Raw genomic sequence first — 27083 nt, forward strand, 5'->3', positions numbered from 1 at the left:
CATAGCATATCATTGTTGGTTTGATTTTGCATGAATCTGAACATTGGTATAATTTTTCCATATCTGTTCAAACTCCATATTCTATTTCATTTAAATGTTAAAGTTTTACTTTATTTAACATATTTTCTTTCTTTCCCTGTTCTGATATTCTAAAATATATTCTGGTGTTGTTGTTGTTGGTTTTAGCACATTTAAAACAGACCAAGTCTAATTTATATTCTAGTTGTCTTTGCTGCATCCTACTACTAGTTACTGCTGCAACAATCCAATGGAGTAATTAAATTTTCATCTAATCTAATCTAATCCTATGTACACTAGTACAATAGAATTTAATCTAATGTACTGTCATTTAATCTAATTTAATATACAATAATCTAGTTTAATTATACTGTGCTGTAATAGTCTAATATAATCCAATGTACAGTAATATAATGTAATCCAATATACAGCAATCTATTATAATCTAATGTAATCTAATGTAATCAAATGTACACTAATCTAATCTAAACCAATGTACAGTAATCTAGTATAATCCAATGTACAGTAGTCTAATCTAATGTACAATAATCTAGTATATTTTATCTAATGTACAATAATATAATGTAATCGACAGTAATCTAATGTAATGTACAGCCAATCTAATGTAATTACATCTAATCTAATCCATTTTCTATATTTTTAATATTTTCTCTGACAAATCCTAAAATGAAGTTCCTACCAACAGATGCTGCGTAACACCAAACACAGGTGTGAACATTTGCAGCTGATTGAACATTTTATAATCATTTATATGTATTTATTATGTATGTATTAAATTATTGTGTTACTGTGTGACTGGTCAGAGAAGGGACCTGCCCCAGGACAGGACAAGTGAGGGCTGCAGTTGAAAGAGAGGGTCCCAGACGCCCTGATGCCCACACTTTTTTTTTAGCAGTGTGTCCAGCAGGGCTGGAGCCGGCCAGGTCACCTGGGTCAAAGAGGCCCTTTCTGTTAGGAAATGATCGCTGCCACACAGCTTCCCCAGATGACCAGGACACTGGGCCTGATGCCTGCACAGCCTCTCAACTGAATGTCAGTTTCTATGTTTGTCTGATGATGATATCGTTAGAAAAGTTTATCCAGCAGGCTTATAATCTTGTTATAATGCAGCACAATGCATTTAAAAACTTGGGCTTCACATAAGCTTCACCAACTGGCAATAAACAAAAAAATGAATGGAGAAAACAGCAATAGTTGGATGGTTTCCAAGAATGGACAACTTATGGTTTTGCAAAATTCACCTTTTACAGACAAAACTACCATATACATATACAGAACTTGAGTTTAAACTCAGGGAATGATGACCAAAACCCTGAGTATTTCTATTTTGGGGACTTTTTTTTTTTTTTTTTTAGCTCAATAAACATGGCAAAATTTAAAGATGCTGCATATTGGTACAAAATATCAACTATTGCAAGCTTCAAATGGAAAATGTCCAAAAAAAAAAAAAAAAAAAAAAATGTTGAACCCTGGTGTGGAGTGAAGCTGTCCAGAAGCAGCAGCGGTAATGCTGGAGGGGAGAGATTAGAGAGGCTCCGCTGATATACTGCAGCATGATTGGAGTGTCACACACACACACACTCACACAGGACACAGAGGGTACATTGGCAGACAAGCTATCTATCTCTCTCTTTCACACACACACACACACACACACACACACACACACACACACACACACACACACACACACACACACACACACGCAAACACACACAAGGTCACATGTTCGGTGCATGTGCCCAAACACACACACACACACACACACACACAGAGAGAGAGAGAGAGAGAGAGAGAGAGAGAGAGAGAGAGAGAGAGAGACACACACACAAAGCCCTTGATTACAGCTATTAGAACTGACAGGAAATCAGTAGGCAGTTCACAGAGAGAAGAGAGGGTAAACAAGATTTTATCTACAGAAAATCATGAATACCACATTATATTACAGTATTTTGCTATGGTGTGATTATGCACTGGTTATACTGACACTAACAAGCTCACTGTCCTGAAGGCCTTGGTTAAGAAGGCAGCACATAAAGAGAAGGGAGAAGGAAGTGTTTCATAGTCTAAGAAACTCAATTTGAGTGATACTCCATCTCCCACAATCCTTTGTCAGCTGCAGCCAGTAGACATCATACTGAAATATCATAAACTTTTGCTCGAGGTGGGATGAATAATCATAAGTCAACTTCAGATACTTCTAAGGATCATCAGACATGTTGAGGCATTTTTAGGCACCATAAGACATGTTAAGGCATTTTCATTTGAATGTATTACCATGTGGCATCAGAAAGCCTTTTAAGGCCTTTTTGAGGATCGTAAAGGCATCTTAAGGCAGTTTTATGCATCAGACAGCACCGCATGGCATTTGAGGGATTCTAAAGGCATCATGGGGCTTCATAGGGCTTTTTTTTTTAAAAGTATACAACTTTACATACATATTTCTCACGTTTTCATTTCATATTTAAGGATCCTAACACATTTGAAGGCACTTTTATACATCAATCAGCATTTCACGGCATCTTTATATATCAGTAGGTGTTATAAGGCATTTAGGGTATTTTAAAGGCATCGCAGAGCTTCAAAAGGCATTTTTAAGCTATAACAAGGTTTTTTTTTTTTTGTCTTTTCATGACATAATAAGGCATTTTAAGAAATTTGTATACATTATAAGATATCATTATGCATTTTAAGATATTTTAAAGACGTCATGGGGCTTCAAAAGGCATTTTAAAGTATGTAACAAGAGATATTGATTGCATTTTCAAGTTATTTTTTCCTAATGGATTTGGTTGCATCAAGGGGCATCATAAGACATTTCAAGGTAGTTTAAAGGCATCACAGGGCAAGTATTTTAGGGTATTTTAAAAGCATCATGGGGCTTCAAAAGGCCTTTTCTGAGGCTGTGATAAGGACTTATAATAGACATTGTATTGTGTTTTCATCATAAGGCATTTGAAGGCACCTTTGTGACCTGGGCACCAGTGGTAAAATACATTTTTCTGCATTTTCAAGGTATCATAAGGCATTTTTCAGCATTATCAAGCATTTTTAAGAGACATTTTCAAGGCTTCATAAGCATTGTAAGGTATTTTTAAGCATCATCAGGGATATTAACACATTTTATACATGAAAAGGCATAGTAGCACATTTTCTCATAAACATGTACGTGGTATTTTCAACACATCATAAGGAATTTTAACACAGTGTGAAGTGTTACTCTACCTAAGCAGACACTCTTTTGCTTCAGTTACATATCACTCAAATGGGAGTAAGAGTACCTATTAGTCTACTCCTTTTGGTCCTGGTTTAATGAGCTAATTATCAGCCTGAGGATTATCGTCTTGCCTGCTGAGTTCATAAGCTAATCATTGTGGCCAGGCGAGTCCAGATGACTGTAATTTACTGTAAATGACGCCTTGTGTGATGGCCATACTTATTATCAAGGCACTCAGACACAATTAAAATGCCTTTTGACCATAAGAACAGTGTGTGTGTGTGTGTGTGTGTGTGTGTGTGTGTGTGTGAGTGTGTGTAGGTGAGAGAGTCCACTGGAACTGAATAGGTTTTTATAAACAAGATGTTCTTCCAAGTTCTTCAAAGGGACAGTACATCTATCCAGTGGAGACAATACAGCAACATGAGATACTCAGACTCACAAACACACACTAATACACACACACACTCATGGAGAGGCAGAGAGAAATGTCACAACAGCGAGATTTGAAGGGATTAACAGAAAAAGTGATTGATTTTCCATTTGATTGTGATGATTTTTTGAACATCTACAACATTACCATTTGTTTCTATAGGGAGACACGACTGACAGCAGTGTGTGTGCGTGTGTGTGTGTGTGTGTGTGTGTGTGTGTGAGACTATGAAAGAGCTTTTGTGATATCTAGGGTCTAGACTGATAGAAGCTGCCAGGCCTTCATGCATTTTTGTACTGTTTTGGTCAGCTGCTTAGTTTTCATTAAAATTATCTTTGCATATCATAATGTCTTTAATTAGAAGCAGAAATTTGATTGCTTTCACTCACTTGAAACTTGTTGATGATGTTATAAATGGAAGCTGATTTGTCCCCCATAAATTGTTAATAAATGTCTTAGACAGTATAAAATACATATGAAATATGTTTTTCTGATGCTCTGGAGGCCTGTTTTTTCACTTGACCCAGCTGATGAAAACGCTGGCTCAGCGCTGGTTATTTTTTGTGGCATTTCAACTGTTCATGTAAAAAATGTTCCTGACAGCTAGATGGAAACAGTGACGCCCGTTTTACCGTTGTGTTCGGGGAGTCTGGGGAGGGCAGAGGACGATGACGATGATGTGTTGAGTTTGGGAGCAAAGCACTGCAGTCTGAATGCCACACATGGAGACGTCTTCATTTGCCCAGTTACATCGACCAAAATTAGGAAACTACACACACTTGGGAGAAAATAGCACTGCTGTTATTTGATCCCTCCAACCAGGAAGCCGCAGATATCACCTGCTATTAAACTGTTGAGCATTTCCTGTTCAAATATAGGGAGGTAAATGTGTAGTGGCACTCATTAAAGGCAGACTAAGGATATTTATTAGTCCATATTACATTACAATACATTTATATCTTAGGTTTTAAACAGACAACTCATCCAAAGTGACTTACAGTCGAAAAAACTTCACTTCCTACAGATCAACAAAATGTGGAGATGTGTGTGTGTGTGTGTGTGGCAAAGTGCAGTGGGACCGAGTGACAGCTGAAGGTGATTTGCGTCCCAGCCACCCCAACCCCCCAGCACCCAAATACACACACAGAGACGCGCACACACACACACACACACACACACACACACACACACTAATCAGTCAATACCGTCACCATAGCAACTCCATGTGTCCAATAAAATATGCCATCCCGAGTCACTGGGACAGAGAGCACTTTAAACCTCTACAGTACATGCAATGTTTTTGTATAGTGTTATGTCTGTATATCAGTCATATATAATATAAATATAGTATACAAGTGTTTATGGACTTTTTGAACTGTCTACCACAACCTCCAGTAATGTCACACCTACATATGAGAGTTTCCAATGAGGCGATACATTACAATATTATCAAGTGTATTTTTGCTAATGTTTTCATACAGCATGAAATATGACCTACAGTGGTATGACAACTTGGCATAACAACTCAGAACAGGCTTAACTATTCAAAGAGCCTTTCTATCTCTCCGATTTGCTCAGCCCTGCTCATAGCAAACCACTTAATTAGCATTTTTTGTCTTTTTTGAAAAATTTGCATAAAAAATGAAAGCATATAGCTTACTCTGAGTTAATATGGTGAATGCTAAAGAATTAGTGTAAAGCCTCTATCATTCAACATGGTGAATACTAAAGTGTTAGTGTAAAGTCTATATCGCTCAACATGGTGAGTGCTAAAGAGTTAGCATAAAGCCTCTATCGCTCAACATGGTGAATGCTAAAGAGTTAGCATAAAGCCACTGTTGCTCAACATGGCAAATGCTAAAAAGTTAGTGCAAAGCCTCTATGGCCCAACTTGGTGAATGCTAAACTGGTAGCACAAAGCCGCTATCACTAAACATAGGGAATGCTAAACTGGTAGCACAAAGCCGCTATCACTAAACATAGGGAATGCTAAACTGTTAGCGCAAAGCCGCTATTGCTCACCATGGTGAATGCTAAAGAGTGCTAGCACTACCAGAGCCTTGCAGAGAGCCAGTTTAGCAGAATCCTGGCTCCTTCACACCTAAATATAACAGAACCTTATTAATATCATCAGTAACACTTGTGTTTACTAGCTATTCAAGTCATTCATGTATGCTACAGAATGGAGCCTGCTATCTCTCAACACTGTGATAAAGCTATAGTGTTAGCTGGAGCAACCCTAACTAACCCTAACGACATGAAAAAGGTTGCAACAGGCCTGATCAAGGAACGCTCATCAGGGTGGGGTCAGAGTTCAAGGTGGCAGCTCTCTCTTTCTCTCTCCCTCTCTCTCTCTCTCTCTCTCACACACACACACACACACACACCCTGTCTCACTCTCTCACTCTGTCGCTCTCTCACCCTGTCTCACTCTCTCTCACTCTGCAGTAAACACATCTCTATATCTTCAGTGTATTGTCCAGAGCTGACAGAACCCAGCCCAGTCACAAAGGACCATGGTCTATTCAGAGTGTGTGTGTGTGTGTGTGTGTGTGTGTGTGTGTGTGTGTGTGTGTGTGTGTGTGTGTGAGAGCGAGAAGGCGACAGAGAGAGTTTATATCCTCTGTGAACTCTTCTCTCTAATCAATGGCCAAGTAAGAATAGAACAGTTACAACTACAGAAACAAAAACAGTTTTCTCTCTCTCTCTCTCTCTCTCTCTCTCTCTCTCTCTCACACACACACACACACACACACACACACACACACACTGCCTGCCTTTCTGCCTGCCATGTAAACTGCACATCATCACCTCAGAGGTAGAGGGAAAGAAAGAAGGAAAGAAAACAAGAGTCCCGACATAACTCTGAGATCACGAGGTCATGCGATGATGATCCATACAAATACATATTATCACATTTTCATGGTTGTGTTCTCTTTCTTTTTTGAAATAATGGATATCTGCAGCCTCAAGGCATCCAGAAACAGTCAGTTCAAATGGCGTGTCTGCATATGTGTGTGTGTGTGTGTGTGTGTGTGTGTGTGTGTGTGTGTGTGTGTGTGTGTGTGTCAACCTAGCCACAAAACAACAGCTTTCAAATACAAGCCTCACAGCTGAATGCACTGCAACAATTTGACAGTTCTGAAGCGGTATGCATCAATATAATGCTGTCTCTGACACAAACTGCACACTTTAAACCAAGTATTCACAGCTACACAGGCCTATGCAAGAGGCCACGGGTCTGCAAAAAATAATTAATTAAAAATGAAGGAGGGGTTAATTACATCCATCCATCAATGTTTAGAAGTGGCTAATAACTATGTCACAACTATTCCCATAGAAGAAGTCAAGTAGTAGTAGTCAACATGGCCTACAACCTTCATATCCCAGACACTTTGTTTTATCCAGGGGTGTAGGCTTTGCTTCAATATTTGGGGGACAGGGGACACAACCCTCCCTCCCCCACACCCACCCCCAATTTAAAAAGAAAAAAGAAAAAGAAAAAGAAAAAAAAGTTAATTCTGTTTCTTATTACTTCACTTAACTTCATATTAAAGAGAGAATAATATATATATATAATTAACTGGGAGACTTCATGTCATGCCACCTGTATTCAAACGCAAGAGTTGAAAACATGAACTGTTCACATTCAGGCACCCCTTCTGTGCTGTCTTTTATTACTTTATATTATTCTTGTGAATTTAATATACTGATATGTCATACATCAAACAGTGACATGCAGATAGAGTAATCTGAAGGGGTGTGTGTGTGTGTGTGTGTGTGTGTGTGTGGAGGGGGGTGGGGGGCGTAGTGTCCTGGCTGTGTACCAACAAATGCCGCGGCTCGACTAGGTAGTGATTTTCACAGCCTCGAGCCGTTCCGTTACAACTCAAAACTCGAGCAAAACTCCTCTCAAAATGTGTTCGTTTCAAGTGGTTTTGGCTCTCGGTGAAGCCTCACACATGGCAGAACATGAATTCTCACCGCAAACGAATCATTACCTTTCTCTGTTACATTCACCATACAGATAATCCACCAACTAGCACTTTTTTGACAACTTTTAGACTTGCCTCATACGGCTTGCTACCGCTCCACGGTGTATTTTGATGGAAGAAGCAGTGAGAGAAAAATGGACCAGCAGCTGTAAAAGTTGATATCTTACTCTAATAAAAAACTGCTTGGTGTATCTCATGTATGCCGAATTGAAACTTCGCTCCTGTTGATTTCTTTAAGAGTCTTGAGTCTTACTTTTCTCCACCGAGGCATGGCGTTGCCGTTAAGCCAGTCACTTTTAAACCAGATGTCTGAATGGACCTCCGTTCAAAAGTCAACGGCTCGCATCCGGGCTGAGGAGTTGGCTTTCACGGCTTCACTCCAAGTTGCATACACACCCTCAGTCTCTCTCTTGTGGGGAAATCCTTCACATGTTAAAGTTGTATCCAGCTGTTACTATTATAATGCGTGTGGTGTTCAGCTGTGATCCATGTCATCAGTGAAAACTTACCGGCAACATGCCTGCTGCTCCGTCCAGAGATCCTGTGTCCCGTTAGATCCGGTGACTTCTGCTCTTCTCACTCCTGTGGCTCCTGTGTGAACACTCAGAGTCAAATCACCGTGTATCCAAACTGTTGCTGTGCTTCTCCGGGTCCTCCCAGATGTCCAGAAACTCTACAAGTCCTGCTCCTCTCCTCTCCTCTCTCTCTTTCCTCTCTGTCAATCCCTCCCTCTTCCTTCCTTCCTCCCCCCTCTCTCTCTCTTTCTCTCTGTTTCACAGTATCTCTTGTTTACTAGTCTCACAGAGAAAGTACAAACACTTCTTAAACACCCTTGCTGTTATCCTTATCATGATCATTTCTTCCTGACATCATCAGCAGACGGACCCCTGGTTGGGTCTGGCTCCTCTCCGGCTGGGTGATCTGGGTCACCGGATCATCCCTCCCCTCAGCCCCGGTCTCCTCCTCCTCCTCTTCCTCCTCCTCCTCCTCCTCCTCCTGAAGAGATTGTAAATGGCAAATCAACATATAATAAACATAAACCACGTTCAGAAAAAGTGAGCAAAGAATCACTAGTATCGTCAGAAATCAATACTATTTTCAGAGAATGCTGACTGATTATTTTTAAGTGAGTTAGTTGGTGTGAGTAGCGCAATAATATTGCTATAATAATTTTATTGTGCTCACAATAGTGAGTTTATAGTGTTGTGTTTTCTATTCCCTGTGGTATTTCTTTAATGAAGGGTGGAACTTGCACTACTTTGTGATATAGTCCTAGAATATTATTATATTTGTGTTTGTGCATTGTATAGCTTACAGTGATGCTATGATGATATCTGCTTGGTTTTTTAATTCTTCTATAGTGTTGCTATAATATTTCTATTAGACACTATATATAGCTGATAGTTTTCTGTGTATTTGTGTAATTCCCTTATGAAATATAGGACTAGGCGACGAGCTGTCAAATGGGAGAACAGCTGCTCTGTGTGTGTGTGTGTGTTGTGTAATTTTTTTTTAAGGTTACACACACACACACACACACACACACACACACACACACACAGACACACACACTCCAATTCATTTCTAACCCAGATTGCTGTTTTCCTTCCTCACATCCCCCCATGTGTAATTACAAAAAAGGCGATGGCGTTGATTTTGACTGCACAGGACATCACACACACACACACACACACACACACACACACACACACACACACACACACACACACACACACAGAGCGAGAGAGAGAGAGTCAGAGAGTTGTGTAGCTTACAGCAAGCTTAGAGATGTTCAGCTGTCATAAATTCAGCAGATTATCACAGAGCTGTCCTCTACTGCCAAGGACGCTGCATGTTTGTGTGTGTGCATGTGTGTGTGAGAGGGTCCCAATAATCTGTGACTGCTCATTCTGAACTGGCATTTTTCAAAACTGACCAGAACAACCCAAACAGACAGTATTTCTCCACCCTACATGTTTTTTTGTTTTTTTGTTTTTTTTTTTCTCTGGTATATTCCTTTTGAACTGTACTGTGGACACACTACAGGTATTCATCATCAGCATAAGGATTTTTTTTTTTTTTAGTATTATTGCTGTGATGTCTTCAGTCCTAAGTCCTCTGTATTTTCATCTCTGGTCCACATGTGAATGAGTGAAGATGCAATTTAGTTTGATTGATGGATTATCTGGCGGAACGCTGTCGCCCTCTAGTGTCCAGAATAGGAAAATACACTTCAGGCTGAAAACTGCTATTTTTGAATACATTTTTTTTTTTTTTTCTGAGAGGCATCACTACAAATTATTTTAATCTCTGTAGTTGTTTCCTTACAGAGTCAGATTACAGTCAGTTTATCCTCTTTATTAATATGACTTCATATACATTCTAATAAGCAGTGGCTTTCTATAGAGTGGTATGTATGGCCTATTTGTGTCATACACCCTGGTGTTTTTGAACCACATCAGGATGTAGCGCACAGTGCTGGTCATTGTCAATAAATGCCTCTGCACCAGCATGTGTGTGCGTGTGTTCTCAGGTCAGTCAATAAAACCAATCATCCAAGAATCATTCATTGGCTTCATGTAACACTGTCTGCCACACATCCACAGCTTTGCACACAGCATCAGCACAGCTGGACACACACACACACACACACACACACACACACACACACACACACACACACACACACACACACACACACACACACACACACACACACACACACACAGTTCATTGAGGCCGTGTCAGGCTCAGCCAACTTCCAGTTACTTTCTGCCATGTAGTAACAAACCACATCCACTGGATACAATATTAAACATGTGAACTTTTATTTTCCATGAAGACACAACCAGCTTTTTCCGGCAGACAGACATTTCACAAAGAAATACAGTAGTACCAACCAATAAATAAATAAATAAATAAATAAATAAATAGGGAGTACAAATAGATAAAAAGGTACAGGATAGAAAATAAACCCTACAGAAAAATAATAAATCACAAAGACAACAGTAGCTTACAAACACAGCAGCTGACCAGACAGACAGGTAGCTGCAGAGCCAGAGATAGACAAAGAGTTTTAGCCGCTGTGGTTTCCAGTGGTAGCCATGTTGGCTCCACAGTCTTGGTGTGTGGTTGGTGTTAAAACAACTTAGTTTTTTAAAGACAGTCCTGTTGGTCAGCTTACCTGTTAGGTGATGAGAGCATAAACACAAAGCTCTCCACAAGTCCTACATCAGTTAACACACGACTTCACTATGATGAGTGGCTGTGGGCTTCACCTTAACACTGTAGTCGACACAGCTACAGCAACAGGCCCGACAAGCCAGCAGGGAGGCATAGATGACTTTGGTGTCTATGTTCTCATCATGGCTAAGCTAACCAACCAAAATAGTGTATTCATTTAAAGCAATATTGAGGTTTTGTAGAGTACTGGCCTGTGTAGTTACCTGTGTGTTGTGCGAGTCCACATGGTAGTGAAATATGTTGCACCATGCTCCCCTGGCCTGCCATTCTCAGCCTGCTTCACCAGAACTCAGACCCGTCGCTGTACTTCACGGAGGTCAACAAATTTGTTCAATGGTGTGAGGCGAACTATCTCATCATTAACACTAAAAAAACTGAAGAGATGGTGTTGGACCCTCGGTTGGTGGGGGATCATACTCCACTGTCCATACACAGGGAGGAGATCAAACAGGTCACATCTTATAGGTATATTATCTGGGCATCCACCTGGATAACCTCTTCAGATGGAGTGATCATGTTGATTTTGTATGTTCTCGTTTACAGCAAAGGCTGTATTTTTTTTACGTAGGCTGTTTGTGTTTGGGGTCAGCCAGAACATCATGTTTTTATTTTATCAGGCAGTGATAGAGAGTGTTATTAGGTATGGGATGACGGCGTGGTTCGGCAATCTCTCCGCACAGTCCAAATCTAAGTTGCAGTGCCTGGTATAGACTGCTATGAAGGTGATGGGGAGGACTGAGAAGCTCTCCCTTCACTCCATCCATGAGCAGTCTGTACTCAGGCAGGCGCGGAGGGTATTGTCGGACCAGTCACACATCCTTCAAGCAGAATATGAGCTCTTGCCTTCCGGCAGAAGGTACAGAGTCCCAAAATGTATATTGAACTTTAAATACTCTTTTGTACCCACCTCCATCAAACTTTTAAATAGCTCTTGAGGCTATGCACGCTGAGGCCTGGAAACTGTGGAATAACTTGGTGTTCTGTTTGTTTTCCTTTTTAATCTTCTATTGGATGTGTCATGAGTGTGTATGTACGTGTATGTCTCTAGCTGCCATTTGTATTTTATGTATATATATTGTCTGCAAGGCAGCTACTACTATGCACTTGAGTCCATGACAAATTTCCCCCAGGGGACAATAAAGTATATTCTATCTATTCTGTCTATCTAAATACAGTATTCTGGACTTGGAGATTAGTGGTCCAGGAGAGCATTACATGAATGGAGCAACTAATGAGGATTTTTCACCACCACCAATATGTGGACTCATATCACAACCAAGTAACTATACAATCCACAACTCTATCAAATTTCAATTCTGCTGTAAGCAACTGAATATATGTACCAGGTGATTGGCTGCCTCACGGTAGTGATGTTAGAGAACAGTGTTTCATGTTTACAGCCCAGCAGCCTGACTCTGTCCATCCCTGGCTCTGGCTTGGTACATAGGTAGGTAGATTGCAGTCTTGTTTAATACAGCATACTCAACATTTGCACCAAACTGACTGATTAAACTGACTTTTAAATTATTTTTTCTTTAAACACAATATTTTATAGTTTTCTTTTGTACTTTTGAGTGTAGTTTTATCATTGGTGCCATAACAGCAGCAGAAAGAGCAACTTATTTTGGCTGTGGGATATTGGTCAGTGGGGAGAGATTGTGATCAGCAGATCAGGATAAATCAATATGGGGGCTGATGAGTGAAAACCAGCAAGCCTCTGAAAGCACATACTGCCATCTATCTATTATGCAATTTCAGCATTTTATTACATTTCATACCAGCTCAAAACCACAGAAATGAATCAATCAAACACACACTACTGATGTGGACAATATGCAGGGGAAATGTAAAACCACTATCAAAAGAGAATCCATGACAGCAATTTATCTTACAATGCCCAATCTCAATCCCAATGCTGGAAAACATAGGAGCAAGGTTAGCAATAACAAGGCTGAATCCAGATTGTAACTTTTTGGATTAAGTATGGTTGAGCTTTTTCCTTATAATGAGCTTTATTTCACAGTGGCACTGACAATAATATGAATTATTTTTCATTGTGGAGTTTCCTTTAATGTGCTAAGTGTTTGTGTATCCCTGCTACCTGCTGTTTAAAAGGGCAGTATGAGCTTGCAGAACAAGCAGCAGAAACAAGAATATCTTCCATGCTGTTACACTTTTAGAGGCTCATTTTTTGACATGAATTCAAACGGTATCACTGTCCTCTGTGTGCTGAATCAATTGCCTGTGAAGCTCATTCAAACCTGCCCTCACTTTGAACTGCTTCCATGTATTTTTGAAATGACAGACATTGTTGTGAATGAGTTTCATGGGCTCTGAGGTAAGCGTAACATTTTACTCAAACATGTCAACTTTCTATTAAATGTCAAAAGATGAACCTGTAAAAAGCTGGAGAGAACCTGTGTTAGCGGTGTAGATCTCTACTGCACACAGCAGCTCTGTCCGTTGGCGTCCTTCGAGCGCAAACACAGCTTGGGCTTGTAGTTTTCCAGGTAGAGCAGCTGCTTGGAGTTGAACGCTCCACGACGCTTCCTGTTAATGTAAAAGGGAAAAGTGATGTTCAAGGCAAGAATATATATATATATATATATATATATATATATATATATATATTTTTTTTTTTTTTTTTTTTTTTTTTTTTTTTTTTTTTTTTCATCAAAGTGTGTCTGACATGAAATTGAGGGGATGGGATAAAATCATGCACAGCAGAATGAGTTTTGTACTTACAGTCTTATGAAGTGCACAGCATCCTCATACTCCATACCACACTCAATCAGAGCCAGGGCCACTAACACAGGAGCTCTGATGAGAGAAAACAAATTGGGAACTTTCAGAACTGTCTATTCATCCATACAGGCATGAAGACCCCACACTAGCTCCGACAGTACAGTAAAGTGTGGACTATACCATCGTTTCCCACAGGCTGGCAGTGTACTGTACCAATGAACAGAAAACTCACCTGAGGGCGTGATACTTAAAATAAACCACCAAAATTGAGTATATAATTATCAGCTAGTAATGACATGATACCAGGTACAACGTCAAAGCTAAGAATGGCAAAGTCACATCAACAATATTTTAACCCAACATATTCTGTATAAATATGAAATTTCCATATTGAAAAGGTCAGTAAGGTGCGCTGCATTTTGGGCACTGCTATAAAAGTCATGTGGGGGAAGCAGCACGTGATTTGGGTGGTTTTGGTGTTTAAAACGAGTGCCAACTCTGACAACTCGGCGCACTGCAGGTATCTGGTGTACAAACAGAGCAAGTGCAATTGGTGGAGTACCCAGTGTTTGACCAATACCATGGGTTGCCTCACAGGTGCAATAAATTGTAGTTGTTGTAACTCACTGGCAAACTTTTGGTGTCTGACAGCATTTAATCTTTGACATTGGCTACACTGACGTTAAACAAAAGGTTTGACAGTACATGCGTGCATCACAGCACCTGAAATGCATCTAAAACCAAAATTTAGTTTGGTGACCATAAGGTAAAGCGTTTATTGTCCTACTAACCGTCCCAGTCCAGCAACACAGTGTACAGCCACACAGCATCCAGGCTCCTCCCTAAATTTGGTCTGTAGCAGGTTCAGCCAATCCTCAACAACCTGGTCAGGGGGGGCGGAGCCATCATCAAATGGCCAGTCCTGGAGAAACATTGTAGAGAGACGTTATCAAAGCCCAAAAACTGTCTTTTGAGTGATGATTTCTGGATTTTACAGTTCCCTTTCAGTTCAGGACATAGTGGGGTTTCACTGGCTATCCTACTGGGATTGTTGTGTATGTTTGTCACTTACCAGGACATGAATGCCTTCCTGCTCCACTGGTGTCTTATCATATGTAGCAGCACACACTCTCACCAAGGTATGCACTCCATATGCCTTCAGATCCTACACAGAAGCACACCCACATTTTAGTACAACATGCCTTGTTTTAATATATGTTTCTACAACTAACGTGATACTGCTGGTGACATTTGAGCTTCCTCTTTACGCCACACTGTCTACGAAGCAAAATGACCAAATGACACCTGACTGTACTTATATTTACAGATTCTCTTGTAAAGCAGTATCTTATGTGTCTTTTGTTTTAACATGAAGATAAATGGCTGATTTGAAATTGTTTTACCTCTATAAACCTTCCCAGTTGTGCGTTGGTGGGGTTGTGCGTGATGAGGAATCTCAGACAGTCGTAGGAGATCTCCACTGGAGCCGGCCGGTTCATTGTGAGACTCAAAAAACAGTTGCCAGAAGAAAAGAGCAGAAAGACACTGGGCTTCTAAGAAGTCAAAAAAAGTTCTCAAGGATAAAAAATGAATGGTTAAGTGATAAAGCACTGGGACTTCAAAGTCGTCAAATTGAAAGTCCTCTGATTATTCAAAGAAACTGTTCTGACCAGAGGAATAACTTCAATTTTTTAAAAATTTAGTAAGTCTTGTTTAAGGGGATTTTTTTTTTTTTCAAATAAATTCTTTCAAACAGTCTTCTGAATTCTTTCCAAGTTTTTTGAACAAAAAAAGGTTATCATGGGACAAAAATTTAAAAAAGGTTTAATTTCAAACTATTTGGCAATAACAAAAAAGGAAGAAAAAAATCAAAATCAAATCAAAATAAATGAAAAAAAAATTAACAGTCTGAGACCAGGTTAGGATTGAGAAGACAGAGGAGAGGACACCCAATGTTGAGGAAGCAAAAAAAGATGGAGACGGTGTGTGTATTTCTTTCTTTCCTTGTTTCCAATCTGTTAGCCCATTCAGAGAAGACTTGAAGTGGTCAGGGCAAACAATGAAAGGCAGAGCAGAAGAGGGGAAGAAAGGTGATGAGAGAGAGACTCCCGGGGGAAAACCAAAGCCTCCACTGCTCCCCAGGATAGTCGGTACACTGAAGGATGGCTCGTCTTCATAGGGGTCGGACAGAGTGGCAGTTAGGGCCTGCGTGGAGAGGAGACACACACACAACAATATGTATTTCCAAAAATTATTTTTTTCTTACAATTCAAAACACCACTTTTCTGCAGTTGTTGGTAACCTTCAACAATGTTAAACTAATCTGAACAAATACTAAGTGAATAGAGTTTATTTCTAAAAACTGTATCTTGCAGATTTGGGAGACAGATAAAAAAACACTTGCTTTGCTATGTAAATTGTTCACACTTATTAATAATGAGTATTCAGTGCATACACCCTCATTTTTGATAGGGCATATTAAAAGCTAAAAGCTAAAAACTAGGTCTGAATGAAATAGAAAAAAAAAAAAATCATACTGCGATGATTTTTCCAGAATTTATTTTTTATTTTAGTAGGACTAATATTTTTTGCATTACAATGCTCATTTTCACTGGAAAAGCCGTTTAAAAAATGATGGTGTGATTTTTGCTACAGGTCTTTAGCAAACAAACATATTTCCATACATCTGGAAAACACAATTTGTAGACAGGACCATTTTTCTGTAGCTGCATAATACTTTACTTACAACATTTTGTCACATATCACCTTTAATCAAAAAAATGCAGCTCCTGCAATTTAGATATTACAATTGTCTATACTGTGATTTCAATAATATTTTACTTGATGGTTCAGCCCTAATAAAACCTCTCTTTACCAATTCTGAATAAGCTGTTTCATCTATAAACCTATTGTGAGTAAACTGTCTCCTTTTTTCTCGTGTTCTAACTCATTAATATTTATGTTATCATTTGATGGATAGTGCATAATTCAATTAAATGAATAAACCAAGACAAATGATGCACCTTTTCCCAATGGCTTAATTAACCCTCCTGTTAGCTTCAATTTTATTTATTCATTTAGGTTACAATAGAGTTTTATTTTGATCCCAGTATTTCAAACCTCTAGAAAAAGTTTATAATAAATACTGTTACCCAAGTTGATGTGTTAGGTACTTTGTGTCTTGCCAATGACCTCAATATTCCTTTAAATAAAGCATAACCTCCCCCACTCACCCTCCTTACACATCAAAGTTTTTATGGGAATCATGTTTTTCCCCATTAAATTAGGAAAACCCATGAAATATAAAGCAAAAAAAAAAAAAAAAAAAAGATGTTCATTATGTACTTAGAGGTCTTAACATTGAATGGGGTCAAAGTGACCTCAAAGATAACAGGAGGGTTAAGACTAAGCAACACAAATAACTATTACCTGGGGCGTAGTACTCTTACCCTACCTGAATAACAGTTTGCAGTAATCATTTTTAAATTACTGAGACATTTTAAAGATATTGGTGTCATGTGAAAACTAGACGATATAAGGAATTTCTTAGTTCCAAGCATGTCATGCTATGTTGTTGGCAAGGGGCCAAAATATCATTCCAAAATTTAGCTAAAATTTGGAGAGGGAACAACTGACATTCTGAAGGGGTCCCTTGACCTCTGACCTCCAGATGTCTGAATGAAAATGGGTTCTCTGGGCAGCCACAGCTTTCCCCTTTGCAGACATGCCCACCTTATGCTAATCCCATAAAGTTTGGGCCACAAACCATACAGTCCAAATGTGTTTTGTCTTTTGTCCTGTTGTAAAATGGTGTGTTTGTGCAGACTGGGGCCTAAACAGTCTTGGAGTTGCATCAACTGGCTTTGACTGGAAAGCTGAGACTCTTGTGGATTCAATGAGCCACATTTGATTCATGTGTGGTGATGTTAGCTCCCACAGCAGACATTTCATTGTAATGAGAACATTTTTTGAGACTTGACATCACCAGATAAAATGACCTTTTGTGACGTTTAAGATAACCACAGCCTCATGAAACTTTACATCCACAAACTAGAGGATAATTCAAAAAACAAAACTACAATAAACCATAATATTGAACTGCAATATTGTAGTGTGTGTGTGTGTGTGTGTGTGTGTGTGTGTTAAATTAGCACTCATGAATCGTGACAGTATCAGATCAGGAGATAAGCATGTCCTCCCAGCCCTAGTTTCCAGTGCATTTCTAGTCTCTGCTGCCAAAGACTGAAACATGATAGAAAAAAAAAGTGTGATACTATCCATGCAGAGATACGGAAGCCCTAAAGGGCCATACATAAATATTTTTATTTCCTCCGTTTTCTCGTGATAACGAGATAATTTTCCTCCGTTTTCCCGTGATAACGAGATAAATTTCCTCCGTTTTCTCGTGATAACGAGATAATTTTCCTCCGTTTTCTCGTGATAACGAGATAATTAAATCGAGATCTCGAGAAAACAAAGCGATTGTCTTATTAAATTATTGCAGGAAACATCAGTCAGTGTAGCAATGTCAGAGGAGCAGGAGAGTATTGATCACTGCATCACTTATCTGTTCAATCAAGGGCTGACACAGGCTGAAATAGCTTTATGCTTTATGTCAGGGGTCACCAATCACGTGCCATGCAGGGCCGAGAGGCTGCAGGTTTTCATTCCAACCAAGACCTCCACCAGGTGATTTCACTGATTAGCTCCAGGTGATCAGTGAAATCACCTGGTGGAGGTCTTGGTTGGAATGAAAACCTGCAGCCTCTCGGCCCTCCATGGCACATGATTGGTGACCCCTGCTTTATGTGTCCAAGGAGACGTCAGTCAGCATGACATGTCACGTATGATGGAAATCTCAGGCCTATCACGTTTCATTCATTCATTCAAAACGGAGGGAAAATATCTCGTTATCACGAGAAAACGGAGGAATTATCTCGTTATCACGAGAAAACGGAGGAAATTTATCTCGTTATCACGGGAAAACGGAGGAAATAAAATATATTTATGTATGGCCCTTTAGGGCTTCCGTACAGAGAGACACCATGGGCCACTTTTGCTACCCACCTGTATGTGTGGATGGCAGTGTTTGGGCCTAGCTGGTGTGTCCTGTTCACTTGTCCACAATAAGCAGCAGGTGCTGGGCTTGGCAAAACTCCCCTCCAAGCCTCGCAAACGCCATACATGTGCGGTCTGAGAGACAGATGGAGACTGAACAATAAGATGCATATGATGGGTGGCTGTTCCACTACATTAGGTTACAGCACTGTGTTGTGGTGTACTCACTGTGATGTGAGCTGAAGTGATAGTTCATTGAGCGGACACGGGAAGATGTGACGGCTCTGGGATGTAGACACACCATTGATGATGATGCTGCTGCTTGTCTGGGTCCTGGCTAACAACGGCCCGCTAGCTTGCTGCTAACCTGCTGAATCATAGAAACATGTTAGAGCTCTGGTGCCTGGCCCCTGCACGTGCCGTTCACTGTAGCGTGACAAGTACGTCACACGAGCCCCCACCGAAAAAATATGCCATTTATTTTTTCTGGCTTGCTTATTTTAAAAAAATCACACAAAAATGCCTAGCGTCACTAAGTCGACGTCCAAAAAGTCAGTTCGGCACACAAACTATCCCGTCAAGCATGAGTCAATAAAATGTAAGCATTTGAACTGGTTATGCCAAAATATTCTTCCACGAAATTAATGTTGCACCGTCGAATGCCAAATAGTATATTGGTCGAATATAAACGTGCTACTTGAAGAGTTATATTTAGCCGAATTAAACATTAGTTCCAAACAATGCCGGGAAATTTTTCAGTAATATACATTTTCTAATAAAAACGACAAAATTAGCATTTTTGAAACGAGGTTGCTGTGACGTTCTGTTCATACAAATGAGAACAGGACAGGATGTATCTAGGCTAAGTTGCTTGACGTTAGCTTAACGAACAAATGACCTAGCTACCTTTATCTTGTTTGGTACCTGGCCTGTGCTTATTGCTTATTGTATACACCAATTACTACATTTGCTTGTCAAGAACAGACACGTTTTAAGCTTATTAGACAAATAACTTAAGCCGAAAGACCAATATGTTCAGAAACGTTTGATCTTTGGCTATGGTGACCAGCTGCAGCTAGTGTTACCCCGTTGATGTTGGCTTACTGATAACTAGGTGACAGAAATGTATCACAAAGTAGAGGATATAAATCACTCACCTATAGACAGATCAAACGTTAGTAGGTGAGATAAACTGTAGCTAACAAGGTTAACAAGCACCCTCTGTTGTTAGAAGCTCCTTCGGTCATCTCATTTAAAACCAGGTCAACAACCATCTTGCCAGACTAACATCATGTTAACACTACCCCAGATAACAAAAGCACCGGTTTACAGCAACAGATGACGACACCGGCCTTGTTTACCAAAGCGGCACTGATTACAACATGTAGTGGTATTTAATATGTAGGAGAACCACTTACAAAGAAGTTTCGCGAAAATCCAGACGCCTCTAACAAGACAGAAGAGTCAGCAGAGGTGACATGTTGAACAGATGAAAAAGTGTCAAACTGGCGAGAATAAGCGACTCGGCATCCTGTTGCAATTTTCACAATAAAGGTCTTATTGCCATTTGCAACCTGGAACCAGCGGTGTTTCGGAAAATAACGACGCTTTATTTTGAAGACAAGGCATGGCGGCGTTATACGCATTTCTCGTGAATTCTCGGTCTGCTACTCAACTTCCGCCGACGCATGCTGTCAGCTGGTCAACAAGCAATCTGTGAAGTTGTTCTCTAAGCCTTGTGCTGGTGGTTACTGTGACGTATTATTAGTTATTTAGAAGTTTAATTTACTGATATAAGTTATTTCCTTTATAAATATCCGCATTATGAGCCTAGAAAGCACAAAAGTAGTGAAAATTTGTGTAGGGGAGAGTGGGGTAATTCGTGCCAAGGGGCAAGCAGTGCCACCCATGTTATCTAGAAAATCATAGAGGAAGTTGGTCATGTGACCACATATTTTTGAAAAGGCATCCATTTCACTCATCCTGCAAAGAAGGGAGACACATGGCTTGAGAGGTAAGCACATTTCAGTTCAATAAACATCTTTTTGCCCTCCAAAGTAAAATTTCTATTATCAAGGTTTTTTGATTGCTGTGTTTGAACAATTATAAAAACTTTGAAAACAGTTCACACAGGTTTTAGTACTTTAGTAAGCTACACCATGAGTCTATACAGTTAGCATGATGTTAGCTCAAAACAGCTGGGGGATGCATTTTTTTTTTTTATTTTTTTTTTCAAAATGGTGGGCTAGGCCTTGTTATAGAAAAGTGGCCTGTGATCTTGTTAAAATAATAAATGTTAAACAAATTATTTTGTATTGATTTTTTTGCTTTTATATAGCATTATCATTTGTGAGATTAAAATGATCTGTTTTACTAATTATCAATGGCACAATTTACCCCAGTGTATTCTCTCTAATGGCACAATTTACCCCACACCAGGGGCAAGTTGTGCCACAAAACCACTTTTTTTTTTTCAAAAGCTATATTTCTCAAACAGTTAATATAAGATCCAAAGTGATTGTCCCCAGGGATGCACAACATCCTAAACTATATGTGCATATTTTAGTTGGAGGCATTACTGTAATCCCCTCGCTTTAAAGGCACTTTAAGTAAAAATTGGCACTACTTACCCCACTCTCCCCTACTGACAAAAGTATATTGGAGCGTTGCTGCGACCCGCAATGCACAGCCTAGTTAAGTTCAATTCTGTGTTTCCACACGTTCCCTAGGGACAAACCAACACAGCAGAAGTGGTGAATAAACATCCACAGAGATAACTGTAATATCACAAACTACATAAGAGTGTGCAGCCGACATTTTCCCAGCACGGAGCTGCTTGAGCCTGCACATCCAGGCTCAGTCAAAACGTCGCTGCAGAAACGCGGGGCTGTCCCGGTGCTTTCCCAGTGGAGTATCTACAGTCCTCCCGGCCCGGGGCCTGGGGTCTCGCAGAGGACCGAGTCACCACAATCAAACACACAGCATCGTAATGATGCCCCTGTGCATGTAGCACACCAACACCATGACTACTGGTTCAGCAGCTAACCGCGCTACACTTGACCTGGCACTGAAGCGCATTGCAGACCGCAGTGCACAGAAAGACATGCTGAAGAGGCAGCTAGAGGCACTGATAGTCAGCAACAGATATGGCATGGAAAGATTTGCTGCTTCTGATGATGATATACCAGGGTGGAGGCAATCATGTGCCATGCAGGGCCAAGAGGCTGCAGGTTTTCATCCCAATCAAAAACTGCAACCAGGTGATTTCACTGATTGCCTCACCTTCAAGCAGAGAGGAGGAACTCATCAGTGAAATCACTTGGTGGAGACAAACATGATTATGAAAGCATTTTCCTTTTCTGTTGCAGGTTAGCAGCTCATGCTCACCTGATGTCCTTTTGGAGGCTGATACGCCAACAGCACATCAGCTGTTATGTGTGACCAGAGCACAGCAAGAGCAAGAGTCACACCTCGACTGTTGTTCATCTGTGCATTCTCCTGAAGACACACTGACTATGTTTACACGGACTGCAATATTCTGTTATTAACCCGATTAATACTTGTCAGGTTATTGAAAGGTTTTTTCATCATCTATACACCTTAATTTTAATATGACATTGTTACTGAGTTTTTGCAGCAGATTGCAGGACATATGGCAAACCAACTACTTGGATCCTAGTGTTCTTTTAATGACTTTTATATTGAATCCATGAACTTGTGTGCTGGAGAAGATGACAACACTTTTGTGGTGAGGCAGAAACTCAGTGCATGTTAAATATTTTCTGTGAAATGGACATATCTTATGTGGTGCTTGGTAAAGCCAGGCTAAATCATGTTATGCACTGCAGCCTATAAATGGGAATATGAATGGAGTAGCCCTTCCCACAGACTCTATGGGTGACGAGGAGATCCTGAAGCGATCTGGTATCATGGCTCTCCTCAAGCTCCCTGTTTGCTTTTATATCGCTGGAATTTAATGCATATATTCTAATCTTTTTACAGTGCACATTATGTAAGCACTTTTTGCTTGGAGCCAAACAATTGAACCAGCAACATACTGATTGTCAGATGATCTGCTCTACATCTGCATGTAACTTATATTTTCATTGTTTTTACATTATATTGCCCTTACAAGACCTCTTGTTCAGTGGTCTTATTTTACAAAAAAAAGAAAAAGATCCATCATACTTTGTAGCTTTACAGTGTATTGCTGTCAAAATAGACGTTTGCAGTGAGGATTCATTTTTTTCAATGATCTGTTCAACTGTTTATTAACACTACACTGAACACTAATATAAATTTCTGAAAATTAAAACTGCCAGCGATTCTAAATGCTCCCAGTATTCACTCCATGTTACTTGCATGTTTATTTGTGCATAGACCAGCACTCTAACTTTCTTGAGCACTGTATTTTAACGTGACCTGAACATGACTTCTATCTAAATCATACATGTGTATGATTTACATGAATGTGATTCAGTGGTTGACGGGTGCAGATGTCTTTTGACAGAGGGGGGCGCTGCAGGCAAAGTTGACAGTCAGACGAGGTGGCCGAGTGGTTAAGGCGATGGACTGCTAATCCATTGTGCTCTGCACGCGTGGGTTCGAATCCCATCCTCGTCGACAACGTTATTATTTAAATGTTGGCGGCCAGTCCCGTGAGTCTTCTTGAGTTATGAAGAAGGTTACAGGGTGTAAACCCAAGCAATGGATATATGGATATATTGTGACAATAGGTGGATTTGATTGGTACAGATGCTGGTTAGATATGGTTAGTGCTTTTTATTATTATTATTTTTATTTTATTTTATTTATTTTTAATTAATTAATTTATTTATTTATTAAAAAAGCAGCCTACAAAACACAAGCACTTCACCGCTGCTGCCTTTGACAAATGAAACCAGAGTGCAGCAGCCAGGCGCGCTAAGCACAAAGAAGCTGGGTATAGTGGAATGCATTACGGTGGTTTGGAGAATGACTTACTGTAACGAAATTCATTATGTCAGATGAACAAATTAATAAATAAAGTAGGCCTTCTTCTTCTTCTTCTTCTTCTTCTTCTTCTTCTTCTTCTTCTTCTTCTTCTTCAAATAATGTAACATATAACTATTGCAATAAAAATAATAATAATAATAAAAAAAACATGTGACTCTAGCTCCTCGGCCTGCAGGTCTCTCCTCTACTGTGCGTTACGCATCAAGTTGGCCTGCTGTACCAACGTCATGCGTAATTACGCACGAGTGTCACTGCATGCAACAAAACTACTTCACACCTCAGCAAATGATCGCGTCAGTCAGTGATGCCCCACCCTGGCATATCATTTGAAAATGGAAGTTTGATAGGTGAATACAAATGATTTATTTATTTGTGCAGTTTCCACTGTCTCCAAAATGTCCGTACGCATGGATCAGAGTTTCCGCACAGGTGCGCACATTCTCCTGTGAGTTTGTTTTTAGTAGTAAGCCGTGGACATGTTTTCAACTACATCCCCTGAAACAACAGCCTCAAAGAGAGATGTGAAAGACGGATCACGTTTTTGCTCCACAGTAAGTTGCTCCCGTGGCATACGCACTGTAGTGTTCAACTCCTCCAAGGAATGAGGAAGGACTGTCGGAATGGAAGGAGAAAAAGGTGCAGTGATCAAACTTTTAGTGTTAGCCATGACACTGTCAGCTACACACACACACACACACACACACACACACACACACACACACACACACACACACACACACACACTTAAGGAATTGATTGGGGGCGGCGGACCGCCACCTTTGCTGATGACATCACGTGTCACTCTGTGACGTCAGAGAGAGAGAGAGAGAGAGAGAGAGAGAGAGAGAGAGAGAGAGAGAGAACGACATATAATTCAATTCAATTTTCATTTTCATTTTCATGTGATGTTTGGTTTATGACGTCACAATGACTGTGATGTCACAATGAGAGAGAGAGAGAGAGAGAGAGAGAGAGAGAAAGATGTTATTATTATTCAGAGAGACAATTTATTTACTTTAATGCAATTGTTTGTTTGTTTGCTTGTTTTTGTTAATGCAGGGGTCCATATTATGCTGTTTGTTTTTCAAATTATCTTGGATCAAATCAGAAAAGCAGATTTTAAAAAGTCTTCCAATCCATTTGACTTGCATGTGGACTGTGAGGGTAAACCAGAGCCCCCAGAGCAAAACCATGCCAAAATAGCTCACATGTCATGACATGCAAACTCCATATAGAAAAGTCTCTGGCACAGAATGAAACCCAGGTCTCTGCTGTGACTTTTAGCTCTGGACAGGCGGGACAGCACGGACGGCAGCCCTGAATGTTCCAGCACCGCGGCCAGGGCGGCAGCAGGAGCTGTCCGCGGTGCTGGAAACCTGAAGATATCATAGTCCCGGAGCGGGACAGCAGGAATCTTCAAGACTGGAGAAACAAAAAATGAATTAGTTTGCACTGTCGCTGTCTCATGGCTTCAGTACATAGACATGATACTTATTTAAGTGTAGTAATGTCCGTTCTAACAGATTATTGCCATAGCAACAAAGCTGTCATCTGCATGTTCCCCAGGGGAGACGTGGCTAACTTTCTTCGCTCATGTTAAGCCAGTCTTAATATTTATGCGGCAGACAGGCTTAGTTAGACTCGTCTAGTATGAGAATGGACGACCTAAGATCAAGCTTATCTGAAACTTAAACTGAACTGCTTCCTGCGTTCTCTCGCTGGCATTTCCAAGGTGTGAGTTCTAAAAAAAAAAAAAAAAAAAAAACATTTCTGATCCTGTGTTTAAATAGTTAATATTGTTATACTTTGATTCAATGTAATATAATTAATTTAGTTATTATAGATGTTTGTGTTTATATTTTAAATATTTGTGGATCATTTTCAGGTACTGATAATTGATCATAATAATTTTCAACAATAACTTGTCATTGAAAACGGAAATGCAGTGACACCTGCACGGCACTCAATACAAGTGTTTCAGTGTCAGTTCCACCTTAATACACAATTAAGACACACTGACTTAGAGTTTAACGTTTGAATTTGTAAAATTATGTCAGTGAATTATCAGAATAATTTACTGAGTTAGGGGTAATGTCTTGGATCCTGTTTCTGACTAAGGTTCAGGTCATCAATAACTGCAATGAATTCCTTTTTCGCGGACAAACTTATATAAGAATAGACAATAACTGATTTGCAATCAGCAGCTCTGCTGATTGCAAATGACACATTGTTCATTTTCCTCCCTGGATGATTCCATCTCCCCTGTTCTTATATCGGCCTATGACGTCACGGCTAGGCATCGCTACGTCATAATGAAACTGCATATAAGCCCGCGAAGGGAGGAGCTCTGTGCCCCCAACTAAACTTTTTTCCCACACGACCATGCCCAAAAAGAAAAATCCTCCAAAGCCCCCCCGCCGGCAGAGCCGCCGACAGGCGCACTCTGCCCCGGGTCAGGCTGACCAGTCCCCTCCCACCGAACCATCCCCCTCTCCTCCTCCCCAGGAGGACAACACAACCAGAGCGGATGCTCTGGTCCCTCCCGTAGACTTCGCTGACCTCCGGCCAGATTGGCTGAAGAGCAAGATGACAACTGATTGTAGCAAGTTAGCTCTGGCCAAAGAGCTGCTACAACAGTCCCTGGAGTCACAGGACCCTGACTCCACTTCAGCAAGCCGTCAGGAGGCTGCCATACAGCGTATGACCACTGTAATGGCAGCAGGAGCACTGGCACCCAGCCTAGAGCCAGCATGGATGAACAACATTGATGCTGGGAATGGCCCCGAGGCTCCACTCTGTGTCCCCACCCCACAGTGCTCTGCCCCGGGTCAGGCTGACCAGTCCCCTCCCACCGAACCATCCCCCTCTCCTCCTCCCCAGGAGGACAACACAACCAGAGCGGATGCCCTGGTCCCTCCCGTAGACTTCGCTGACCTCCGGCCAGATTGGCTGAAGAGCAAGATGACAACTGATTGTAGCAAGTTAGCTCTGGCCAAAGAGCTGCTACAACAGTCCCTGGAGTCACAGGACCCTGACTCCATTTCAGCAAGCCGTCGGGAGGCTGCCATACAGCGTATGACCACTGTAATGGCAGCAGGAGCACTGGCACCCAGCCTGGAGCCAGCATGGATGAACAACATTGATGCTGGGAATGGCCCCGAGGCCCCACTCTGTGTCCCCACCCCACAGTGCTGTGACCAGCCGGAGCAGCCACAGGAAGTGGGCAGCATGGAGGAATGTCTGGATCTCGACAAAGACATCCAGGCACGTGATGGCCCCGAGGCCCCACTCTGTGCCCCCACCCCACAGTGCTGTGACCAGCCGGAGCAGCCACAGGAAGTGGGCAGCATGGAGGAAA

At 40.7% G+C, this 27083-nt stretch overlaps 2 protein-coding genes, 1 long non-coding RNA gene and 1 other non-coding gene across 8 annotated transcripts in view; 2 read left to right on the forward strand and 2 right to left on the reverse strand.

Annotated features, from left to right (window-relative positions):
- Positions 1–8586, reverse strand: part of ppp1r13ba (protein phosphatase 1, regulatory subunit 13Ba) — a 57874-nt gene extending 49288 nt beyond the window's left edge. The window contains exon 1 of the mRNA XM_030044800.1: positions 8194–8586. Coding sequence (XP_029900660.1) covers positions 8194–8202 — 9 coding nt within the window. The 5' untranslated portion in view covers positions 8203–8586. The remainder of the gene's footprint in view (positions 1–8193) is intronic.
- A 1902-nt stretch (positions 8587–10488) lies between these two features.
- LOC115354370 (protein tyrosine phosphatase type IVA 2-like) lies at positions 10489–20243 on the reverse strand. 5 transcript variants are annotated; one of them, XM_030044732.1, is made up of 8 exons: positions 20149–20243; positions 18959–19097; positions 18740–18865; positions 15076–15877; positions 14745–14837; positions 14464–14594; positions 13673–13747; positions 10489–13477 (listed from the first exon to the last, which is right to left on the reverse strand). In XM_030044732.1, exons 4-8 carry the CDS (start codon positions 15169–15171, stop codon positions 13366–13368), a joined length of 507 nt encoding a protein of 168 aa, XP_029900592.1. In that variant the 5' UTR covers positions 15172–15877; positions 18740–18865; positions 18959–19097; positions 20149–20243; the 3' UTR covers positions 10489–13365. The 5 variants fall into 5 exon arrangements, with proteins under 5 accessions (XP_029900592.1, XP_029900596.1, XP_029900593.1 ...); XM_030044736.1 differs by having other exon boundaries at positions 18740–18883; XM_030044733.1 differs by having other exon boundaries at positions 18959–19100; positions 20149–20222.
- Positions 20244–20619: 376 nt separating this feature from the next.
- On the forward strand, positions 20620–23058 carry LOC115354542 (uncharacterized). Its single transcript, XR_003927780.1, has 2 exons — positions 20620–20744; positions 22099–23058. It is a non-coding gene; the product is annotated as an uncharacterized LOC115354542 (long non-coding RNA).
- A 213-nt stretch (positions 23059–23271) lies between these two features.
- On the forward strand, positions 23272–23353 carry trnas-gcu (transfer RNA serine (anticodon GCU)). The gene has a single exon. It is a non-coding gene; the product is annotated as a tRNA-Ser (tRNA).
- The last annotated feature ends 3730 nt before the right edge of the window (positions 23354–27083 follow it).

Source organism: Myripristis murdjan, chromosome 22, assembly GCF_902150065.1.
Source record: "Myripristis murdjan chromosome 22, fMyrMur1.1, whole genome shotgun sequence".
Lineage (NCBI taxonomy): Eukaryota > Metazoa > Chordata > Actinopteri > Holocentriformes > Holocentridae > Myripristis > Myripristis murdjan.